Raw genomic sequence first — 21,019 nt, 5'->3', positions numbered from 1 at the left:
TTTTTTTTTTTTTTTAAATTTTTTTTTTTTTTTTTTTTTTTTTAAAAAAAAAAAAAAAAAAAAACTAAAAAGTCACGTACCCGTAGTTGCCGTACGTTCCTACAGATCTTATCAGCAACGGTTTTCAAATCAAGGGCTTTGTGATTGTAGGCATTGTAGAGAATCTAGGTCAATGAGACTTACCGTACTCAGTAGGAGCTCCATCGTAGTTTTCGTAGCTGACCTGGGATGAGAAAAAGATCAAACATTGGTCATGAAGGGCCGCACCTTGGAATATCATAAGTGCCATAGTTGCCTGAAAATTAGCTAGATCTGGAGTCTAACATGTCTGAGGCCCGTACCGTAGTCGCCTGTCTCCACTTGTCAGACGCAGGTCCTTCAACTTCTCAAACCCAATGGGGAATCTCATACCATATTGAGGCTTGGGCTCAGCCGCTGCTACAGGAGCGGGTTGCGGAGCTGGAGCCGCTTCAGCATCCCGTTTTTCCTTTTTGTAAGCACCGTAGTCGCCATAAGTTCCTGGTGGTTCGTCCTGATTAGCCACAGATATGGGCTGATAAGCAGAAGATCGTAGCGAAAGACAATTGTTTCGCTCATTTCGCATATCTTCTGGTACAAGAACTCACTGTACGAAGATCAGCAAACGCTCAAACAAGACTGGAAAGTTAGGACAGACCCATATTCGGTCGGCGCTCCATTATAATTCTCGTACGAGGGAATGTCATAGGCTGAGCTGAAATCAGTGGACGGGACGCAGGCCGTGACATTAACATATTCGAACCTCCGTAGTCTCCATAGGCTATCTCCTCGTCAACTTTGTTCAGGGTGCTCCATATTGGTTCTTACTTCCATATCCAGGCTTCGCAGCTGCGTCGCGAGCCTTGACATCAATTGGTGCGCAGGAGACGAAGCTGCCGGAACAAGCGACGACGGATACAATAATGCTATGGATATGCATGATGCCGAATGTATGAATATGTATTGACGAGAGAGAAACTCAGAGGAGAAGCTGATCGACCAAGAGTAAACTGGCCGAGAGTACTTTTTGTACCTGCATCTTGGGAGCTCTTTAAGTGCTGACCGCGAACCGGTCATCCGTCCCTCCGACCTTCGTCCAAGATTTTCTTCTTTCCACTGTATTTTTGTAGCAATCCAGTCTTCGCTTCTCGGTTCGGATACGAAGTTTGCTGTTTGCTTCACGGTGCTTGCCGTGTAGCTCACAGGACAAAGCCGGCCAAGCTTTATAGTTCCAGTATTTCTCCGCTATGATTTGATGCCACATGTGAGTTGCCTTGGCGGTTCCGCGCTATAGGGCTGTACGTCAAGGAAAGCTTTATGCCAAGTCGCTTGGAACTGTGCTGCATTTCAGCTCTGTGCCGCGATCTGGATTTCGATGTTTGTCCCCGCTTTGTGACGATTCATACTACGCTTGTCTTTTGCGTTTCTGGTGCTCTGGCAAGTGCACGCATGAGAGGACAGACCATGACTGTATCTTAAACTCATGCAACCAAAGAAAAACTCATTAAATAAGGACAGAAGAATGATGATTGGAGCTTATGGATGCATTTTCAATGTAAACCGGAACCTTAGCAGTACCAAGATTTTATTCGCTTAATGTGCATCCGACATGAACATAGTCTGGCTCTGTCACCATCCAAATTTAGCCTCCCAAGCTGAAAGGTTTGTAGCCGCATATGAACACGCGATCGTCTTCAAGTCTAGACCAATAGTGCATTTAAGCTTGGACCGTCCAAGCTATGGCACCATGTGCGATCCCAATCATGCCGAACTCTACTTTTCTGAATCGATGAATCGAACTTTCTCTGCGTTATCCACATCTTCCTTCTCTTTTCGGCCCCCAAAAGCTCGAATTTGACTATTGTGGAGTCGAGGACTGGAAAATTGAGTTCCCTTGAATTGGCTGGGCTCTGACCGCGTTGAAGTCAGAGTAGACAACCTGGGATTTATTTTCCCACTCTCTCAGTTATCCGCAGTCTTGACGTATACCCTAATGTGGCTTATAAAGAGCAATTCTGCCAGCAGCTACAAGGGTGATGCTGAAGAGTCATTGCTATCATCGGATCGCGATTGGAGCTCGCGTATCCAGGCTCACAAAGGCTGGTCTCCCACCAAGATCGCAGTCTTAGTTGTCTCCCATGTCACTCTGGCCGTTGTTGGGTTACTTTTGGGTATACGTTGGAGCAAAGATCCAATCGCTCTTGCAACACAAGTGACAGCTCGATATTGTGAGTTTCCAGCTCAGGATCGTGTCTCGATACTTACGGCTGTTCACCTTAGCACCGTTTATCAGAGATGTTGGCCTTAAATTCGAAGTCGTAGAATTTAACGGTTCTTTCTTTCATGAGACCGTTTTTCGACAAGATGCTGGACCAGAGGTAGATGCAGCTTGGAGGTCGCTCGGGGTTGATTGTAAGTTTTCGAATACATATTAGTATCTATTGGCGGACTAACCTTCGACTAGATCGAGCATTGAGAGTGCCTGCTGAGGAGTCAGACCCCTCAGGTTTATCATCCGAACAAGTAAAAATCAATTCAAAATATGGAGGTGGCTATCCCGCAAATGTTGAGGGTCTGCATCATTTACATTGCCTGGTAGGTAGCTTTCATCATGTTCGCGGTACGAGGTAATTGGCATTAAGGCGTATCAGAACCTCCTTAGGCAAGCACTGTACTTCAACTTTGAATATTACCACGCCTTAGGCGAAGGCGCATTCAAAAATGACGATCAGATTCTCAAGTCGCACATCAGTAAGTGCTCGGAACTTAGATTGATGTCGTTAACGGTTGAGCAGCTCACTGTCTCGACATTCTTCGCCAGCAATTGATGTGCACTGTGGATGTTGGGATGATGGGTCAGATCTGGTGGGATCCGACGTCTCCAAAGGCATTTGTGGACTTTAATACTAAGCATATTTGCCGCAATTTTGAAGATGTTAGAAAGTGGGCTGAGGCGAGGCAGCTACCAGAAACGCCGCCAGCGGACTTTTTGCAACCTCCCGAGCCTGGACAGTACATTTCCTCAACGATACCGTAAGGATTTGCCTTCTATATGTGAACATGAGGTGATGTATACACACTGTAATGCAAAACAACGCACCACGGACAGATTTTGCAGCGATAGAGAAAAGACGTGGATATCTCTGGGTGTTTCATGGATTCAAGTTTGCCACGTCGATGACAGAAATGCCTTTCAGATTGGGACAAAGCACTAGAATTGCGCTTGTTAATCGAAATACAAAATGCTGGTTAACCAGCTCGTCTGTACCGTTGCTAGCGCAGTGTTCGTGATTGCAAGTGGAGCGAAGTTTGCTCCGACATTAATCCGACGGACCAAATATAAGCGGCAGTTTTCTCGCCAAGGTTTTTATACTGAACGAGCCATTCCTTGTTCTCGCGTCAAAGAGCCATTCAGTTGTTGAAATGATCGGAACGCACGGCAAGGGAATTTGCAAAGTGGACACTTCGGGCCTGGCAGCGTCAGCCATGAAACATCCAGCCTTGGAACTTTGCCGCACCGAACACGCGCTCCGGCAATGACGTATCACAATGGATGTTTCACGCGTTGGTTACGAGGTTATCGACACGACTCAAACCTTTGGAATATCTTCAAAACAAACAATTAATATATATCCTTGAGTGGTACGATCTAATGTAGCACAGATTGAAGCATTCTATTGCTGTGATCGTAACCTTTTGCGGTCGAAAATTTTTCAGCAAAGCCGTTCGTCGACGTCACAGCCAATTTTGGTCTTTGGTACGTAGATCGCCGCGAGAGGCGAATTACACCGAGTGAGGATGACCCACTTCAAGCAGCAATGGCCATATTTTATCACCTGAATTGAACATGTGGATATTCGGAATGTGGGAACCGTTAGATAATCCACAACATTGTCGTCATATCCGGGGATCGCGTGGCCTTCAAAGGAATTCCACGCCCTTATCAGCAAGCCTGGATCTCATCTCCTCTGGACTTAATTAATTTCCAGCATCCAGCCCTATTGAAGTTATAAGACGCGATAAGCTGGCATATACATCTTAAGCATTATTCTTTATGTGTTTTTTTCGATTCTATTCACCATGAATATCTTGAAGAAGATCAAAGCTGGACACAAAGTCTCATCGGACAGCGATGGAAAGACGGACGGAACAATTACGCCAGGTCAGGGCGCTAGTGTAGCTGCAAACGACTCTGGGGAAACGCGAGACCTGGAAAAAGAAGTGGGACATACTCTCGATGATCGTCCAGTGCGACTTTTGACATTGCGAGTCTTTGCAATGGGTATAATTGTTTCGATAGGTGGCATGATTTTTGGCTACGACACAGGTCAAATTTCAGGCTTTCTTGAAATGCCCAATTTTCTAGACAATTTCGGAGACCGCGGAAGCAATGGTCAGTTTTCTTTTTCCAATTGGAAATCTGGTCTGATAGTTGGCTTGGTAAGTATTCTTTTTCTCCCGAAATAAAAAAGGCGATAATGGCTCACACCTGTAGCTATCCATTGGAACGTTATTTGGTGCATTGATTGCAGCACCCGTTGCAGACAAGTTTGGTAGACGTTATAGCATCGTCTTCTGGAATCTCATCTTTTGCGTTGGAGTCATCGTCCAGATCACAACCACAACGGTCTGGTATCAAATAGCTCTCGGCAGATGGGTTGCAGGACTTGGGGTCGGTGGGCTTAGTGTCTTAACCCCGATGTATCAATCTGAGACTGCACCAAAGCAAGTAAGAGGTGCATTAGTATCCTGCTACCAACTGTTTATCACGCTAGGAATCTTCGTTGCATACTGCATCAACTTCGGTACGGAGTCGGAGCGGAGCCGTCGAGCATGGCGATTACCGCTAGGTATCGGCTTCATTTGGCCTGTAATTATGATGGTAGGAATCATGTTTCTGAGAGAGTCTCCTCGCTGGGATTATCGCCATGGCAAAATCGAGGATGCGAAGAAGACCCTAGCTCTGAGTTATGGTGTACCGGAAAACCACAGAGAAGTCGCACGAGAGTTGCGCGAGATTCGCGAGAAACTTGAAATAGAGCAGGCTGGAGGCGGCAAACACAAATTTTACGAAATTTTCACCGGGCCACGCATGCTTTATCGTGTGTTGCTTGGGATTGCTTTGCAGTCGCTCCAACAACTAACCGGTGCCAACTTCTTCTTCTACTGTAAGTTTCACCAGAATCTCTATATGAATGACCACTGAACTTAATTAAGACGGAACGTCAATATTTACCTCAACCGGAATTAACAACAGCTATGTCACATCCATGATCCTTGGGGGCGTAAATTTTGGGACCACGTTCTTTGGCGTAAGTCCCTACATTCTCACGCTGATTCCACTATGTCGCTGACTCCACTAGCTTTATGTTGTTGAACATTTTGGTCGTCGCAAGTCCCTCATATTTGGTGGCCTGTGGATGTTCGTCTGCTTCATGGTCTTCGCGTCTGTTGGCCACTTCAGTCTTGATCAGCAAAACCCACAGAACACGCCCGGTGCGGGGACTGCCATGATTGTGTTTGCATGTCTCTTCATCGCAGCTTTTGCCATGACCTGGGGTCCCATCATCTGGGCCATTGTAGGAGAACTTTATCCCACGCGTTACCGTGCAGCGTGCATGGGGATTGCAACAGCAGCAAACTGGATATGGAACTTCTTGATATCCTTTTTCACGCCATTCATTACCGGTGCTATCGACTACCGTTACGGCTACGTTTTTGCGTCATGCTGTTTCTTGGGTGCTGTGGTCGTTTACCTGTTTCTTTGCGAAAGTCAGGGCAAGAGCTTGGAAGAAATTGACACAATGTACATCTTGCATGTCAAGCCGCGAGAAAGTTCGTCATGGATGCCACCAGAGGGGGAAGACCTAGTCACGGCTGATAGACTTGCTCTGACCCCTGGCGCACGAGACATTCGCAAAGAACGACCTAGTGACCAGAGAATGGGTTCTGTGTACAACGAACATGCTCAATAACGACGAACATGTACTACGGCTTAATGACATGGAACAGTTTTTCATATGGATCATATACGAACTAGACCATTGCCTTATTGCTTAGTTGGAGCCAAATACAGTTTTGAATCATTGATCAATCTTCATTGAGGTTTGAGTTTCTATCACTTTGCTGATTGTATCTCTCTCCGTCTTCGCCATTTGCCAAGCGATTGTACGGAGTTGCATATGTACGTAGGACTGTTCCGTCTTAGCCCCTAATAACTGGATGTCGCTGGCAGTCTTGACAGCGCGTGAGTGCTTGAAGGTACGGATAGCGTACGTTGGGGCATTGTGCTGGCCAGATTTGGCCTTTGCAGATTGTGACAGCCGTATCGACCCTGCAGCCGCAAGTATAGATTATCCTCGCTATTTCGCACATTTTCAGAAGGAAGTTGTTGAGTGTTTCTGTTGATGTAGTCGAGTATTGTTAGAGCAGTTTTTGGCCCTCGATCATGGAGAATCCATCCTCAATATATACTCGAGTGGATTGACTCAACATGATTCACTACATGATGTTTCACCAAAGTTGATTTCACAGGATTAGTCTGTGACGTATAAGAGATACCATTCTGCTCGCTCAACTGACCTGAATTTCGAGATATTGGTCACGAGTACCAGTGATAACTAGACCTGGACTAATTCATCGTGAAAAACACGGTAATATCATGCAACAGTTGCTTTCTAGCGGATGCTGATCGTGCACGTGTCTCTCTTCATTCAATATCGTTACCTTTATATGCTACCTTAGATTGGGTTACAGCGCTGAAAGAGATGGTTGAATCTCTCGGTCTTTACTTCACGTGAAGTTCTTGGAGTATTTCACTTGAAGCAATTTTGTGACGGAAATAGAATGACAGTCACATCCGCAATGCCAAAAACACTGATAAAGCTAAAGAGAGCAGAAGTGTATGTTAAAGAATGAATATTAGACTCTATAAAGATATCGCTAAGAAAGGCAAGCATATCATTAGTCTTGACTTAATTAATATTAACGTCTATCCAAAGATGCCGTCGATATCTTTTAAAACATCTGAATCATCACAGAATAAGCTATTAAGTTAGCAAATTGACAGATTGATGAAGACGAAGCATCGCGCTATCCAGGCTTATAAGAGTTCTTCTTGTCCGTGGACTTGTTGCTGGATCCTGTTCGAATTGTTACCCCAGCAGTGATTTGATGAGCTCTCTTTTTGATCTCTGCTATGTCATCCACATCAGTTAGACTCTTGCCCTCGAATGATTGTGATAATTCCGAGTGCAAGGAGCTCAATTCTTGCTCTATGTCCAGGATCTTGGCTATCATGTTGATGACGGTGCAAAGTCTTTCAAAGTGTTTGGGAAGTTACAGATCGTGCGCGTTTTTGACGAACTTGTAAGCTTTCTACCTTTGGTCTCCATCTCCGGACGGTGCAAAAATTAACCCAGAAATCAGATGTCGATAAATCTGTATATCGGCTCTGTTGAGAAAGAGATAATGACCATAAATTCTCACTTGCCGTTCATCATGCGATAGTGAAAGTCTGTTGATCTCGCGGTACAATTCTTGCTCTCGCCCAGCTAGTTGGAAAAAGCTTTACAAAGCCCTAGTAAAACACGGACTAACAAGGGGCGTTCTTTCGTTGGGCAACATCTAGTTCACCATTTCCGCACTTGACCTCACAGGTAAGAAATGGAAAAAGACATTTGAAGTGTAGCTGAGAACAATTATGAATCAGTAAGAAGTTTCCAAGATACGGTTGTAGCATTCGCAGCTGCTCCTGATCAAATACATCTTGGTCAAATGCCTATGTAAAGTCAGGCTGTGGTCGGGGTCCGCGACGGGAGGAACCAGTGCCACAAGGGTTGATGATTGGGATGGAGAACTCCCAGTACACGTTGTTGCCTTCTCTAACAATAGAAATATGTCCAATTTCTTGATCGGTGAGTAGTTTTGCTGCAGGTACAATAACCTCGGAGAGACGGAGAACGACCTTTGTCTCGTTCTCGCCCTTTAACCGTCTGCCCGTCGTTTTTAACTAGATTGTCATCAGAGAAAAGAGTGTCATTAGGAATCGATTGATATCCATTTAGCAGCTTTTGGCAAAGCTCTTTACCTTGTGGAGTAGTACCAAGCTCGTGGTCATCTAAGATGCTACCGCATTTCTTCAATTGCCTCTCAAATAGTTGACGTCTAAACGGGGCACTCTTTCGCTCTCGCGATGCGCTACCACCCAAGGATGAGCTCGAAGCCATCGATCCCCTTAAGATTTTACAGCTCGGGGATCGCCTTTTTGCTTGCGCATCTTCGACAATCGGAATCGATCCATCAACTGGTCTTCTGTAGACGACCAGATTCCTTTTTGGATCCACCAAGTAAGACGAGCTTCTTGAAGTGATACTATCTGGTTTATCAACCGGTGTCTCTAATAGTTTAAAAGAAGGTTCCGGCGATGTGTGCGAGAGGCCAGCTTGTGATCCTTTAGCCTTTCTTTCCTCAATCTGCTCTGTATGAGAGTATTTTTGGCTCTGGATATGCTCCATGGCCAAGATTCAAAACATCGGGGACGCTTGCTCGGACCGTCTCGATTTCGCGGAAGGGGGATCGAGAGCGTTTTACGTCACTCTCTGGGCGGCACTTCTACCTGGGCTTCACTAAACGAGGAAATCTATTCCCTCTAAGGTACGCCCACTAGTCCGTCTACCCTTCGTTGGCTGCTCAATGAATGTACGTTGTTCAACGTTTCGAGCTCGTTTTCTCGTCTGAATAGTTCGTTTTGGACTCTGTCATGAACTGTGTCAAATATATTGACTCCAGGAGAATAAGCTTGTGCTTGATTACCTCCTCCTTCTTTTTTGAATGCTGCTCAGTTATCTGGAGCTCCCTTCTTTGGATTTCGGGCTATTTAATGGCAGTGGAAAACGATAGTGGGAATTAACGTTCAAGTATTTTCTCAGTAAAGTATATCGAAAGGATGGAACTCGCACATACAGGTTGAAACAAAAAACTCAAGAAAACTCATACCATGTAAGTCTGGTAACACTGTCATAAATCGTTGTTGCGCGCAGAGGATCTCCTCGTGATTGAAACCCTCTTTAAGAAAGAATACTGTTACAAATATCAGAAACTAAGACGCCGGTGTGTTGCTAATATCCTCTAGTATGAAATATTCACTGGTCGGGATGATCCTGTATACCACCAGTATAGAGAGGACTCCAGTACCAAGAGACTGTCTACTGAACTTAGGACAACCTGCTACGAAAGCTGCTTTAGGAGCACCAAATACTTGCCAGAGAATTGCCATCTCAAGAGGACTTAGGGTTGAAAATAGCAAACCTGGACTCCTACAGCATTTTGATGTGATGTCTTCTAGCCGTGAACATCATCTTCTAGAATACGCGTTTACATTTGATGCATCCACCATGGCATGTTTAAGAATTTCCAAGCCCAGAGAACTTCGTCAGCACACATTTATTGAATATACTACATAAGGACCAGTCTCAGTAAAGGGAGGCCCGGTTGGTCTCTGCTCTTCTGATGATAAATATAATAACTCGTACAAGGCTCAATATTTAACTTTAACGTGCGAGGGTCCTATGCCTTGATGGTAATAACGTTGCTAACAAAGTCGAAACTCAAAACTCCAGTTCCACCGCCCATCTTTTGCAAATTGCTGTATCCTATGTCGGCTACATTTGCCTGCCAGACGGCTTTCCAAGTTCCCTTCGCTCTAACTTCATAAAGTCGGCCTTGCTCAAGTTGCACCCCAGGTCCATCAAGTACTAATTCCTTTGCAATTGCACGACGCGGTTCGATCTCTAGAAACGCTTCCTTTGGCGGCGGAAGTTTCCGGTTTAATTTGAGACCCAGGGACGGAAGAACGTGACCACTTTGCAAATCTTTGATCTCAAAAAGGCCCAACTGAAGTGCCTTATCATCGAAGGGCGTATCCCATGTAAGCAAAGTCACGGTGGTCGACTCGTGAAGATTTGTGGCTACAACCATGATGGTTGGAGGAAAAGTTTTGTGGTCAGATTCCTTGAGTTCGAGAGTAAGATGGGCTTGTGAGATGTGAGGATCGAGAGCTTTCTGAGGAGGGTTGCCAGCCATGTTTCGAATTGAGGCTGCCAAGGGTGACTCGCTAACATAGAGGAATAGAACAATCAAGCTGGTGATTAAGGTGGCAGCTAAGATTGTACGCATTTGGGATACCGGACGGAAGTAGGACATCCGAAGCCTTTTGTACACATAAGGAAGGTTGTTGCCTTCGGTCATCGCTGACATCTAAGAAGGAAGTATCAGCACTGGCTGGCGATATGTGGTTGCATGAGGCCATGCTGGAGTAACCATCGTGGAGTTGCCGCTCCCTGTACATGGGATGTGCGCAATTTCAGATGCAGGCCAGGGGTCGCTCCCACGCCAAGATAAGCGAAAAGCCTATGCTCTGTAGCTACTTTTGACCTCCTGCTGGCCTGCTTACATTGTCCAGACAATTCTAACGTTCTCATAAAGAGTTCTACTGCATCTGAATCAAATGCCGTGGCCTCAGCAGTGCGCTGAAGAGAAGGGTGAGAGAAACACGTGTTTCTGTCACAAGCTTGAGGTCGCACACACTGACCTCTACTGAACAACGCTGTACCCAGAAAGCATCCGTGCAGCCAGATGTCGATCCGCTAGAAAACGTGGGTCGCGTGGAACAAGCAAGTGATCCGTCAATACAAGGTTGAGATGATCGAATTTGACATGAGACTGTAGCGATTTCTGACTTGGCCAGTGAGAGAATGCGAAATGCTCGAGAATGCTTGGCCGTCAGGGCGGAAACAAGCTTGCCAAGACATCGCTTGGACCCGATCCATTTCAACCTCCTTCTTTTGATCAAGTCCGTTGATTGACCCGTGACGAACAAGGCTTTGTGACTTTAGTTTCTAAGCATCTTGCTGAAATCATCCGGACCTATGGCATTTCAACATTCTCTACCGTAGACGCAGTGAATGTTAACCATTCAGTGCTTGCAAAAGAAACAAATGAGGACGATGCGGCCCAGTGTTCAGACTCTGTACCCTATCTGTAGAAGCAGCTGAACGGACGAATTTTTCCCCATGTATCGGCAGTCCTCGACTCTAGGAAGGGTAGGACCATGTAGGACCTCGTTTTCATGAGCTGCATTCCAAAGCTACTACATAGTGCGCAGCGGACTGTTTCCTCGGCAGATGGTGTCTTGCACTAGCAAGCCCAAGCTCAAGTCTATCTGAAGACGGAACTCGTGCGAAATACTCCCAAGACTTTGCCCCACCAATGACCGTCTTTTTTTGTCCTCTTCATCAGATCTACCGTTTCATGAGACCCGAATTTAAGGAAACGAGCAGCTTGTACTGACGACGTGTATATCTCTGTTATGCATGAATTCTCTTTGCTTTCTAGGCGCGCTAGATCGATGCAATGTTCCAGTAAAGATCAGCAAGTAAGTCATGAGGCCATCAAAGGAGATTCCAAACTTAATCATTTGCCCGACACTCCTGCCAATTTGGGATCACATCAACAGATAACACTCCCTGACCTGCGTTGCTACTCGCAGTGATTGTCTTCTAACGTGAGAATACATGTCTTGTCACTTTCCTTAGAAGGACTGGCGGCAGAGAATCCGCGGCCTCCATCTGATACTTACCTTGCTAATCCCACTCGAGATCAGCTACAACTCTGCCTCCAGGTGCCACGAAACCGAGAGAACAAGATGTATAAATTTAAGTCTTTACTCTTCTCCCTCTCCCGACTTCATCAGAGTACAAGATTCCCTGACTTGAATTTACTTGTTCATTGAGTCAGCTGCCTAAAACTTTCATGATGCACTTCATCAGTTTGTTTGCTTTTTCAGTAGCTTTGGCGAATGCCGCTGCTGTTCCCCGTGACGCAACTGAACTAGACGTTGTGCTCACATCAGTTGGAAACACAATGGTGAAGGCTGTAATCACAAACAAGAACTTAAATGCTGTTCAGCTACTCAACAAAGGCACTATCCTTGATCCTGGACATGTCGAGAAAGTATCGATTAGTTCTGATGCTGGTACTGTTCCATTCACGGGTATGCGCAAGCGTATCGCATATTCTGGGCTTCAAGCAGATGCTTTTACTCCATTGGCCTCTGGGGAAAGCGTAGAACTCACGATAGATATGGCCTCTGTTCACGATCTTAGCACTGGGGGAACATTCAAAGTTTCGAGCTTCGGTGCGATTCCATATATTGAAATGAATTCTACGACACTGGTACGTGTAAACTACATCCGTTTGATCTTCATGAGAGCAACCAGGACCTCGGTGCTATACTGGTGGGTGCTGATTCCTTCCAGATACCTAACCGCGCGCTGGTATATAACAGCAATGAGCTGGAGGTTACTGTTGATGGCGCTGAAGCTGCTAAAGTCGCACATGCATTCAGCCACATCAAACGGACTAAACTTCAGAGTAACACTTGCACGTCCACCCAAAGGAGCAGCATGACCTCTGCATTGAGATACTGCCAGCAACTTGCGTCTGCAGCAGCCACTGCAGCTCAATCTGGATCTGCTTCCAAGTAAGCACTCGATTTTCCTTAGAAAATTATTTATGTTTTTCTTTGCTCTTTTGATAGAGACGATGGTTGAATAGCGGTCTTGTTTATATCAGCATATCACCAGTCTCAATCGTGAAGCTTATTCATCTCAATCAGGTTTAGAGAATACTTCAAGACAACTTCATCTTCTACACGTGCCGTTGTTGCTGCTCGTCTCAATGCTGTTGCTGTCGAATGCGCGAGTACCACTTCCGGCAAGACAACATCTTACTGTGAGGACATCTATAACGGTTGTGATTCCGGCGTCTTGGCATACACGCTTCCGTCTACGAATGAGGTCGTTAGCTGTCCATTGTATTTCAGCGCTCTCCCAGTTCTCACCCAGCAATGCCATGCTCAGGATCAGGCCACGACCACTCTGCACGAGTTCACACACGCACCCGCTGTCTATTCTCCTGGCACAGAGGATAATGGCTATGGTTACGCCGCGGCAACCGCTCTCAGTGCCAATGCAGCACTTAACAATGCTGATACGTACGCCTTGTATGCCAATGGTGAGTTGAGACCGACATCAATATACTACAAATCGTTAACTTTATTATAGCAATTTATGTCGGATGCTAAGCCTCCCATAAATACAGATTTGAAAGAATGAACTTTCCCATGGTCGAATTTCCTTTAATACTTCTGAACATGCAAGGTGAACATTTAAAGGAACCTTTCGGTGTTCCTTCTTGTACCTAAATTTTTTATTTCATAGTCCATCGTTTCAAGATAAGAATGTCAGCTGTCAAGCCATAGTGTCCCAGTTTTTACTTCAGTCTTAGTTGGTCCTAAATTCCTCTAGGTCCTGCAACGATATGGTTCGCAGGGCAGATTGATCCGTGGATTCTAATCTCACCCTGAATGAGCAGTTAGTGCATATGCTTATAAGGAAATGTGAAACAAACTTTGGTACTCCATTTCTACTGATCCGTCCTGCACGAAATGCATCCAGCGCCTCCTTCCATCTACTCGCGCAGAGGCACCACTTGCAACCTTCAGATAGGCCAACGACCCTAAGGTCATTACCCCGACTTGCCGTGAAGTCTAGGAATTCTTCAGAAACCACCCCTATGATCGTATTAGCATACCACCATGCATGAGCTCATGAAGGTCCTGACCCGCGACACTGTGGTTGCCAAAATCGCCAGCGGTAACTCGACAGAACCCGTCGCGGTTGAAGCCCGTTAATGGCTGGCGACTAAAGAGCTGCAACGTTGTGCCCAAGACGTTTTTGTAGGATTCATTTCGTGGATCATTTATGTCGCCTGTGCCCACCGCCATTTCGCAAGATGAAGTTGTAGAAGATTGTAGACTGTCTTCGAACACAGGGGTGGTCATCGACGAACTGCTAAATACCTGTCATTGGCGCACGACTCATCCTAGTATAGCTGGTTGCGCAGGCGGGGCATTGACATTCCCAAAGAGCTTTTTGTCTCCGTACGCGAGCCTCCCTCGTTGAAAACAATGTTGTTTCTAGGGGAAAAAAAGTGACTTACAGCCCGTCCGCGTTCCTCTTTATGAGATCAGTGATGTGCGAAATTTTCAAGAGGCAAATTTGCAAATTATAGATCTGTACACGCTGCGTCGAGAGACTAGGACCATTTTCAACTGTGTATATCAAGTCAATAGCAGAGTAGATGCCCGAAACTTCAAACACTATGTACTAGCACCCGGCACTTGGATTGAAACACATTAATAGCTAAATGAGCGTGAATTCTGAGTTTGCCGCTCGTTGCTAGGCAGGACGATTCGTTAAATGTTGATTTTTCGCAGATGCTTCGACAATGATAATGAAGCTGGGAGACTTGATATTTGATCGCTTTATCCTTTTGGTGGTGCACTCACACGCTACCCATGTATTTCTTCAACTATGGCCAACGTGGTTCAGAATCCTTGCTGCGATGAATTTTCCAGGATTCAAAGAAAAGGGAAAAAAATGTGAGATATGCTTAAAATAAATAATTGATTTGAATATTATTATAAAAAAATGTCAAAGACTGATCAAAAATCAGGAGGCGTAACTCAGGGTGCGTGATTATCACATCAATAAGAAATCGGAATGCAACATACTAACAAGCAATACAGGGTAGAGTGTGAGATTGCAGTTTACTGAAAATCTTGATGTCCATGGTTCAAATCCGTGCGTCTCCTTCTTTTTCCTCCTTTCGAAAAGAAACACGTGCCTTTTGGGAGATGCCTGAGGTGCTCTGCCTTACTTTTGCTGAACAAATGACACTATCTTTTGCAGCAGCGTGATTCTTTTTTTTTTGTGAAATAATTTAGAAATAAATCCACGTTCATCCCTGCCTAGAAATACTTTAAACTTAGCCTCCCCGTGTCTTGAAGACTTAAAATATGGAGTAGCTGGATGATTGTATTTTTTAACTTGTTGTATACCAATATCAACGTGACTTTTTGGTCGATCCCGCTTACTGCGGTTCCATGGGATACTGTCTCAGTTTCTTGAATGTAGGTCACAACTTTTTCACTCAATTATTCACTTTTGTAAATCTTAAAGTTGCGAATATATGAACCTGCGTATGAGATAGAGAACAGCGTCTGGAAATCTAGACAAATGAGACTGTGAAAATCAATGAAAACTTTCGTTGCAGAAATGTCTTCGGGAGCGTAGGAACAAAATTCGCCAGGTGATCTTAACATATGAGATGGTTGGAGTAGCTAAATCGATAAGCAGCGTAGAAAGCAACGCAAAGTAGTTAAGCTGAAAATCCGATTAGATTCCAGGGTCAGCTTGAGGATTGCTACGACTTGCCAACGAGCGCAAGCAACAGCGAAGATGGACAAGCGCCGGCCATTTGGAGACTGGGCAAGGAAGTGGGCTTGCAAATGAGAGCCGGATGATCTTGATAGTCATTTCTCAAGTTCCTATCCATCTCTGGCAAATGCATGTCTTGACAGTCAACATCGCTTGCATGTAAAGATCGAATGCTCCATTTGACCAGTAACATGCAGTACATCTAATGACGCGTAAAGGCACACGACGATCCCAGGAATTGGTCAGTCAATATCTCTTGAGTACTCAAATTGCCTGAGGCCAAATCTGTTCGTGATGAAATCTGGAGCCTACGCGGCTCAATTCTATGGTGTATCGTGAGGAGAATAGTCGTGAAAAAAATTCCCCTGCAAGAGACTCATTACTGCCAATCGAAAACACACGATAAGACCCTCATTCGAGCGGCCGATCTTCTTGGTCCGCGCCTTCTAGCAACACGTATTCTAGGATATCGCTCAAGGTCAATACCCCCTGCAACCTTGCATTCTCATCGATTACGACTAGCCGATGGACGCGTGATCGTCTGATTGTGTCGAATATTGTATCCAATCGATCCCACATGGAGCACGTGTATATGCCTGCGAAATCCTAGAAGATCATTAGCTCAGTTCGAGGCATTTTGGGCGCTGGAATGAGAACGGCGTACATCAGATCTTTTCAGAAGCGCTTCGCCCACTGTAAGATTCAATTCATCGTAGACGCCGCCTTTGATCAATGCAATCACATCTACCGCCTCGAAAACATTGATCACGGCACCTTCTTTGTCCAGGATAGGAACGCTCGATATGTTCTTTTCAAAGAGAATGTGGATCACATCTATGACCGGTGTCTCCATCGACGCTGTCGCGATGCCCTCGTACGTCCCGATTTTGAGCTCTTTCAGCGGCTTCTTCAGTTTCTGGGTCTCTTTGACATTTACAGCCACAAACTTTAGAATCCTATACTGCGTGACAACGCTGACTACCATTGCACGCTTTGTTTCGTCATCTATATCGACCAGCGGTATCCTCCTTGCTCTCGATGTCACCATCATCCGACATGCTTCGTAGAGTGGCCGTTCTGGATGTATCGAAACCGTCTCGATCTGGGGTGCGCCTATCGCCTTTTCTATATCTCGCAGCGAGTTCAGTGTAAACTGATCTATGAGGTGTAGCTGGTCCGGGTTTTGCCAATAGTACTGTATTACGTTTATGTAGTCGGAGGTCGTGAGCAATCCCGCAAAGGTGGACGTCTTGCTATCCCACAAGGGCGCAGAGACAATGCCTAATACGCGAAAAAACAGTCAGCACCGTGCGTGTCGCTAGTGAGAGCGTGGCGTCGAGTAACAGTACCATTTTGAATCAGTATGTTCAGGCTCTTCTTGACGAGCAAGGCCGTGTCGAAGACAATTAGGCGAAAGCTCAAGGGCAGGACGTCGTAACTGGTCCTGACCTTCAGGAACGCTCGTATAGCTCTCAAGCCCTCGATTTGTTCCCTGTCGATGACGCTCAGAGGGGCCTTGGGCTGCTCCATGGAGCCTTTCGGGTGCAGGTGTGCAATGATCGGAGACACAGCATGCCGTACCGGCGTCGTCCGCCGCAAACCAACTCCCAGAAAGTCACTCGGGGCGACTATCGGCGGGACTACCGGCGGTACGTGTGGCGCAAGGGCAGGTTGAGCGGCTGGGTCGTACGGGTGTTGTACAGGCTGTCCAGGCGCGTGACTTGCACTCATGGGGGCCTCCGTAGCCGCTCCAGAAGTGGATGTGGACGTGGAGATTTCAGGCCGTCCTCGTGATGAGCCTTGATGTCGCCCCGCACTCACGACCGATGCCTCGTCCGAATTGGGCGCTCGCGCTGGTGGCGGCGTGGGCGTGGGCGAGGTCAGGTGTTGCGCTTCGTTGGTTGGCTGTTGCGCCTCTGAGCCAGACATGGCGGTGAGACTCTTAGAGATGCGTCCACATGGAGAGAGAGCAAAGGGCACTGGCAAGGCTGCCGCTCACATAGGCTGCTCCTCGAGACGTTTCGCCCGTTGGCTGGCGTAGGTGATGATTTCAAGTCTTCCTTGCGGAGGGAAGTCTTTCGCTATCGTGTGCTGGGGGCCCAGCCAGCTTTGATACAGAATGTGGGGACACCTCGCTGCGATCTTCCGCTGCTCAGGAAAATTAAGGTTCCGTAGTCCTGATTAGCCGCTGCAGAGTGTGGGCTTTCTCGCGAAGACCCTGCCTGTGATTGGTTCGCCTGCGGCACATCATCGATGACATTCGTCGATCCTCAGAAGCTCACAGCAATCATGGAAATCTCCATGGTTCTACGACGTGCAAATTGCTGCCTTGCCGACCGCGTCGAGCCTCCATTTCCATTTTTTTTGTCTCTCGTTGTTCTTGATTTCTGGCTCTTCGATCTGTTTACAGCACATATTCCACCTCTGATTCGCCATGCCTCGGTTACAGCTCCCAAAGTCTTCGTTGCATGTCCGGGCAAAGGTGTGCTTAGCTATCGAACAATGAAAATACGATGACGTTGAACATTGCCCGTGAGCCCCCTTTGCTGAGATGTGTTCTATGGTCTTGGGTCTGACAATGCTTGTCAACGACGACAATGCTCGAAAATGATTCTACAACATCACCCGAGTACAAGCTCATGAAAAGCTAATTATCATTCTCTGACAGATTCATGTCATATAGCAAACATTCTGCAACAGACCTGACCTGGACCCGCAACAGCATTTTTATGGCGCGGTTCTGCCATCATGATTGCTCAACAACTCTTTGCTTCCATCCTCCGATCTGCTTCAGGCGTACACCTTCAGACGCAGCTGCCTAACGCCGTCGACAAAGCGTTGGTGTTCCTCATTATTTGGAGCTGTTCTTTGAAAAAATGACTGATTCATCATCATGAAACGCCGTGTGTACGTTCCTACGAGCGCTGAGGCCAGAGAACTGATCCGGATTTCAACTTCCAACCGCGAATTTCTGTGCTTCTCCAAATGACGTAGTATTCGACCCTATGAAGAGTCCAGGCATTGAACTGGGCGTTCTGTGTCAATGATGACATGTTCAATCCATCCCAGATGCTCTAATAAGATAGACATGAGCTGCTTTCCGACACTGGGCCGACCTTCATAGTCCGGCTGCCACGATATTTGCTCGGAATGTGTATTTTCCATCGGTCCATGGAGCAAGAAGCGGTTGTGCCTCCAAAACAGACGCAGTGCCTCTTCTCTGATCGACTTGTTTACCCTAAAGATGGGGTCGAATCGGTATACACAACAATAACCGGTTGAGAGGGATTCCCCGTCGTTACAGCGCCAGTCAGAGTCAGCCGAGACTAGAAAGCCGCGACATCGTCCACAACAGCGTTTTGAATGGAGCCGAGAGAATGTAGAATGCTTCAGGAGCATGATTTCTGAGGGGTCTGTGACAGCATATTTGATCACAATTATTTGCAACTCCATCGGCAATTTTGTGAAAGGAGAGCAAGCACCTTGGCGCTGGGGTGACTGGGACGACATTTGAGTGGCTTGAAGGTGCTCTCGGTAAGCCTTCAGCACCATATCCTCGAGAAGACTCCGACCGCCTAATGGCATGCTCTGAGTGTAGTCTACGCGGAAACTTCTGTAAACAACGAAATCAAACGTGACGCTAGCTTTTGTTTTTGATTCGAGGACCGACATATTGACACAATATATCTAGGCGCCGGCGAGCTTCTTCGAATCGCTTGCTAAGCCCATGTATGGGGCGTACCTCTTAGAGCACTAATCAAGGGTAGCCCAGTTCGCTTGCTGGCAGATGGGAACCACGTTCAAGCCACGTCTGCCTCCCTGGGCTAATCTTAGGGCCATACGATGGATGGAATATAATTTGAGCGTCCAAAATGTTGACGAAATCAACGCCTTGAAGGGATTCCTCCACTACGCCTCCAGTACTCAGCTCTCTGATCTCGTACGCCCATCGAGAACTTCGTTGCCCTTGATAGAAGAAGAGCTTGACTGTGATCTCAGACAGGCTTCGTTGTTTAGAACAGCGTGGCGCCATCCACACAGAATTGAGAGGACCTTTTTAGATGTTGCAGTCTTAGTAAACGAGCAAATCCACTTGGCCGGGACAGATATGTGCCAGACCTAGTCTTGCTGATCAACAATCTTCGTGTTTGCAAGTTTGGTCGTCTTTACGAGTTTCTAAGACTAGAGATGACCATGTGTATGTTTACATATCAACGTTTTCCTTACCACTTAACAACATAAAACGACAGAAAATGCTCGGAAGATTATGAACCTGTTATTTCTTCTCGAATGTTACGTCGGCAGAACTGCAACAAATGGCGTGCTGAAGCACTAAGGGATCCTTCTCCAAGTCTGCTCTTTCAATTGGTCGCCTTGGGTTAACGCCCAGTTCAAGTCTTCTGTCCCATTCCGAATCTCCTATCGGCCTGATCAGCCATGGAAACAAATTACAATTAAGGGCGATATTCTCTACTGCATGTAGAAATTTGATTTTTTTTTTTTAAAGTCCAGCTTGATGTGCAATTCAAAGGCTCTGTATGTGTTACCACCACACACTCAACGCGCTTGTTTTGTGTCAAAGTAAGAGTTCTATCAAAAGTGACTGGCAAAAGTTCTCTCAAGCCTTGATGATCATCTCAACGAGACGCCCTCAGATATTCTTAACCTAAGTCTGTCTTCGCACGTTTCTATAATTTTTCTGAGAAATGGACAGTCCAGCCGTCCCTGTACGTGGAGTTGGGAAGATGACCGCTTTGCTTTCATGGGCGGCTTCAAGATCGGCTGCAAATGCACATTTGCCAACTGCGAGTTGGGGAGATCCAGGCCTATAAAGCTGTGCATTATGGCAACAATCACCGCCTGTTAGTTGCCCTCACAAATATTCGACCACATCACAGATACCATGTGAATCACAGCCACACTTCTCAATGAACACTTCAAGACATAGATCAGTATGTTTTTAAAGAGGGGCCTCTGAGAGAGCGAGTAGCGCACGACTTCCAGCCACGGTTGGAAAACGAAAGAAGATCGATCCCGAGCGTCAGAACGAAGAGGGGCTCCTATCTTGTTGCTCGTGGTGCAAGGATTGTATGGGCTCTCTCGTCAGCTTGTTCTGATCTCTGTTACGGCCAGACGTACATAAGCGACCTTTCCGCAGTAAAAACAGCCTGGAATTGCATTTGTTGGCCACGAAGAATTCTGATCCTGTAACTGAAATGGCAAGCTTGGTCCTGGATGTTGGATGTTATTTGCTACGGACCGGCTCTCTCTCTCTGTCGCGTTGGTACAACCATCACACCTTCAAAGGATCTTCTTCGAGACAAATCTGTCGCTTCGGAGGACGACGGCATTCGATAGATCGGCTGGGTAGTTTTTGGTGGATGCAGTGTATGAATTCATGCAGCTATGGGCCAGAGACATCTTCTTTAATCCGTTGTTGGAGTAGATTTGCCCGGTCACTGGGGTTCTGTCATCAAGACTACTCGTCTCTCATTTCTGTCTTCTTCAGCTCTTTGCCGTTGGAGTTTAATATCCTTGTCAAGATCTGACCCACCCATAAAATGACTGCAGAGTTCCAAGTCCTTGTGGACGCTGGATAATCCTCTTCGTCTGTCCACCCCCTTCTTCGCCAATGCATATCCGCCCGCAAAGGCGTGGAA

General features: G+C 46.4%; 7 protein-coding genes across 7 annotated transcripts; 3 read left to right on the top strand and 4 right to left on the bottom strand.

Moving 5' to 3' along the window:
* Positions 1–64: 64 nt before the first annotated feature.
* On the bottom strand, positions 65–604 carry PV09_05308 (uncharacterized protein; the record flags this gene model as incomplete). Its single annotated transcript, XM_016358797.1, has 4 exons — positions 65–99; positions 184–267; positions 342–350; positions 412–604. 4 exons carry the CDS (start codon positions 602–604, stop codon positions 65–67), a joined length of 321 nt encoding a protein of 106 aa, XP_016213416.1.
* A 1,407-nt stretch (positions 605–2,011) lies between these two features.
* Positions 2,012–3,298, top strand: PV09_05307 (uncharacterized protein; the record flags this gene model as incomplete). The annotated part of the gene is made up of 5 exons (XM_016358796.1): positions 2,012–2,246; positions 2,299–2,430; positions 2,483–2,613; positions 2,670–2,769; positions 2,814–3,298. The coding sequence occupies 5 exons, from the start codon at positions 2,012–2,014 to the stop codon at positions 3,053–3,055; spliced, it is 840 nt and encodes a 279-aa protein (XP_016213415.1). The 3' UTR covers positions 3,056–3,298.
* A 106-nt stretch (positions 3,299–3,404) lies between these two features.
* Positions 3,405–6,470, top strand: PV09_05306 (uncharacterized protein). The gene is made up of 4 exons (XM_016358795.1): positions 3,405–4,458; positions 4,514–5,186; positions 5,236–5,330; positions 5,382–6,470. Exons 1-4 carry the CDS (start codon positions 4,099–4,101, stop codon positions 5,991–5,993), a joined length of 1,740 nt encoding a protein of 579 aa, XP_016213414.1. The 5' UTR covers positions 3,405–4,098; the 3' UTR covers positions 5,994–6,470.
* A 2,968-nt stretch (positions 6,471–9,438) lies between these two features.
* Positions 9,439–10,757, bottom strand: PV09_05305 (uncharacterized protein). The gene is made up of 2 exons (XM_016358794.1): positions 10,610–10,757; positions 9,439–10,275 (listed from the first exon to the last, which is right to left on the bottom strand). Exon 2 carries the CDS (start codon positions 10,273–10,275, stop codon positions 9,586–9,588), a length of 690 nt encoding a protein of 229 aa, XP_016213413.1. The 5' UTR covers positions 10,610–10,757; the 3' UTR covers positions 9,439–9,585.
* A 1,075-nt stretch (positions 10,758–11,832) lies between these two features.
* PV09_05304 (uncharacterized protein) lies at positions 11,833–13,142 on the top strand (the record flags this gene model as incomplete). The annotated part of the gene is made up of 3 exons (XM_016358793.1): positions 11,833–12,252; positions 12,336–12,559; positions 12,695–13,142. The coding sequence occupies 3 exons, from the start codon at positions 11,833–11,835 to the stop codon at positions 13,140–13,142; spliced, it is 1,092 nt and encodes a 363-aa protein (XP_016213412.1).
* On the bottom strand, positions 13,116–14,446 carry PV09_05303 (uncharacterized protein). Its single transcript, XM_016358792.1, has 4 exons — positions 14,080–14,446; positions 13,702–13,928; positions 13,489–13,651; positions 13,116–13,440 (listed from the first exon to the last, which is right to left on the bottom strand). The coding sequence occupies exons 2-4, from the start codon at positions 13,919–13,921 to the stop codon at positions 13,362–13,364; spliced, it is 462 nt and encodes a 153-aa protein (XP_016213411.1). The 5' UTR covers positions 13,922–13,928; positions 14,080–14,446; the 3' UTR covers positions 13,116–13,361.
* Positions 14,447–14,949: 503 nt separating this feature from the next.
* PV09_05302 (uncharacterized protein) lies at positions 14,950–17,471 on the bottom strand. The gene is made up of 3 exons (XM_016358791.1): positions 16,709–17,471; positions 16,024–16,640; positions 14,950–15,965 (listed from the first exon to the last, which is right to left on the bottom strand). The coding sequence occupies exons 1-3, from the start codon at positions 17,286–17,288 to the stop codon at positions 15,771–15,773; spliced, it is 1,392 nt and encodes a 463-aa protein (XP_016213410.1). The 5' UTR covers positions 17,289–17,471; the 3' UTR covers positions 14,950–15,770.
* Between the last annotated feature and the right edge of the window lie 3,548 nt (positions 17,472–21,019).

The sequence above is a fragment of the Verruconis gallopava genome (assembly GCF_000836295.1).
Source record: "Verruconis gallopava strain CBS 43764 unplaced genomic scaffold supercont1.16, whole genome shotgun sequence".
Classification (NCBI taxonomy): Eukaryota; Fungi; Ascomycota; class Dothideomycetes; order Venturiales; family Sympoventuriaceae; genus Verruconis; species Verruconis gallopava.
Note: the sequence above shows the minus strand (reverse complement) of the source record. Positions and strands in the feature narration are given on the sequence as shown.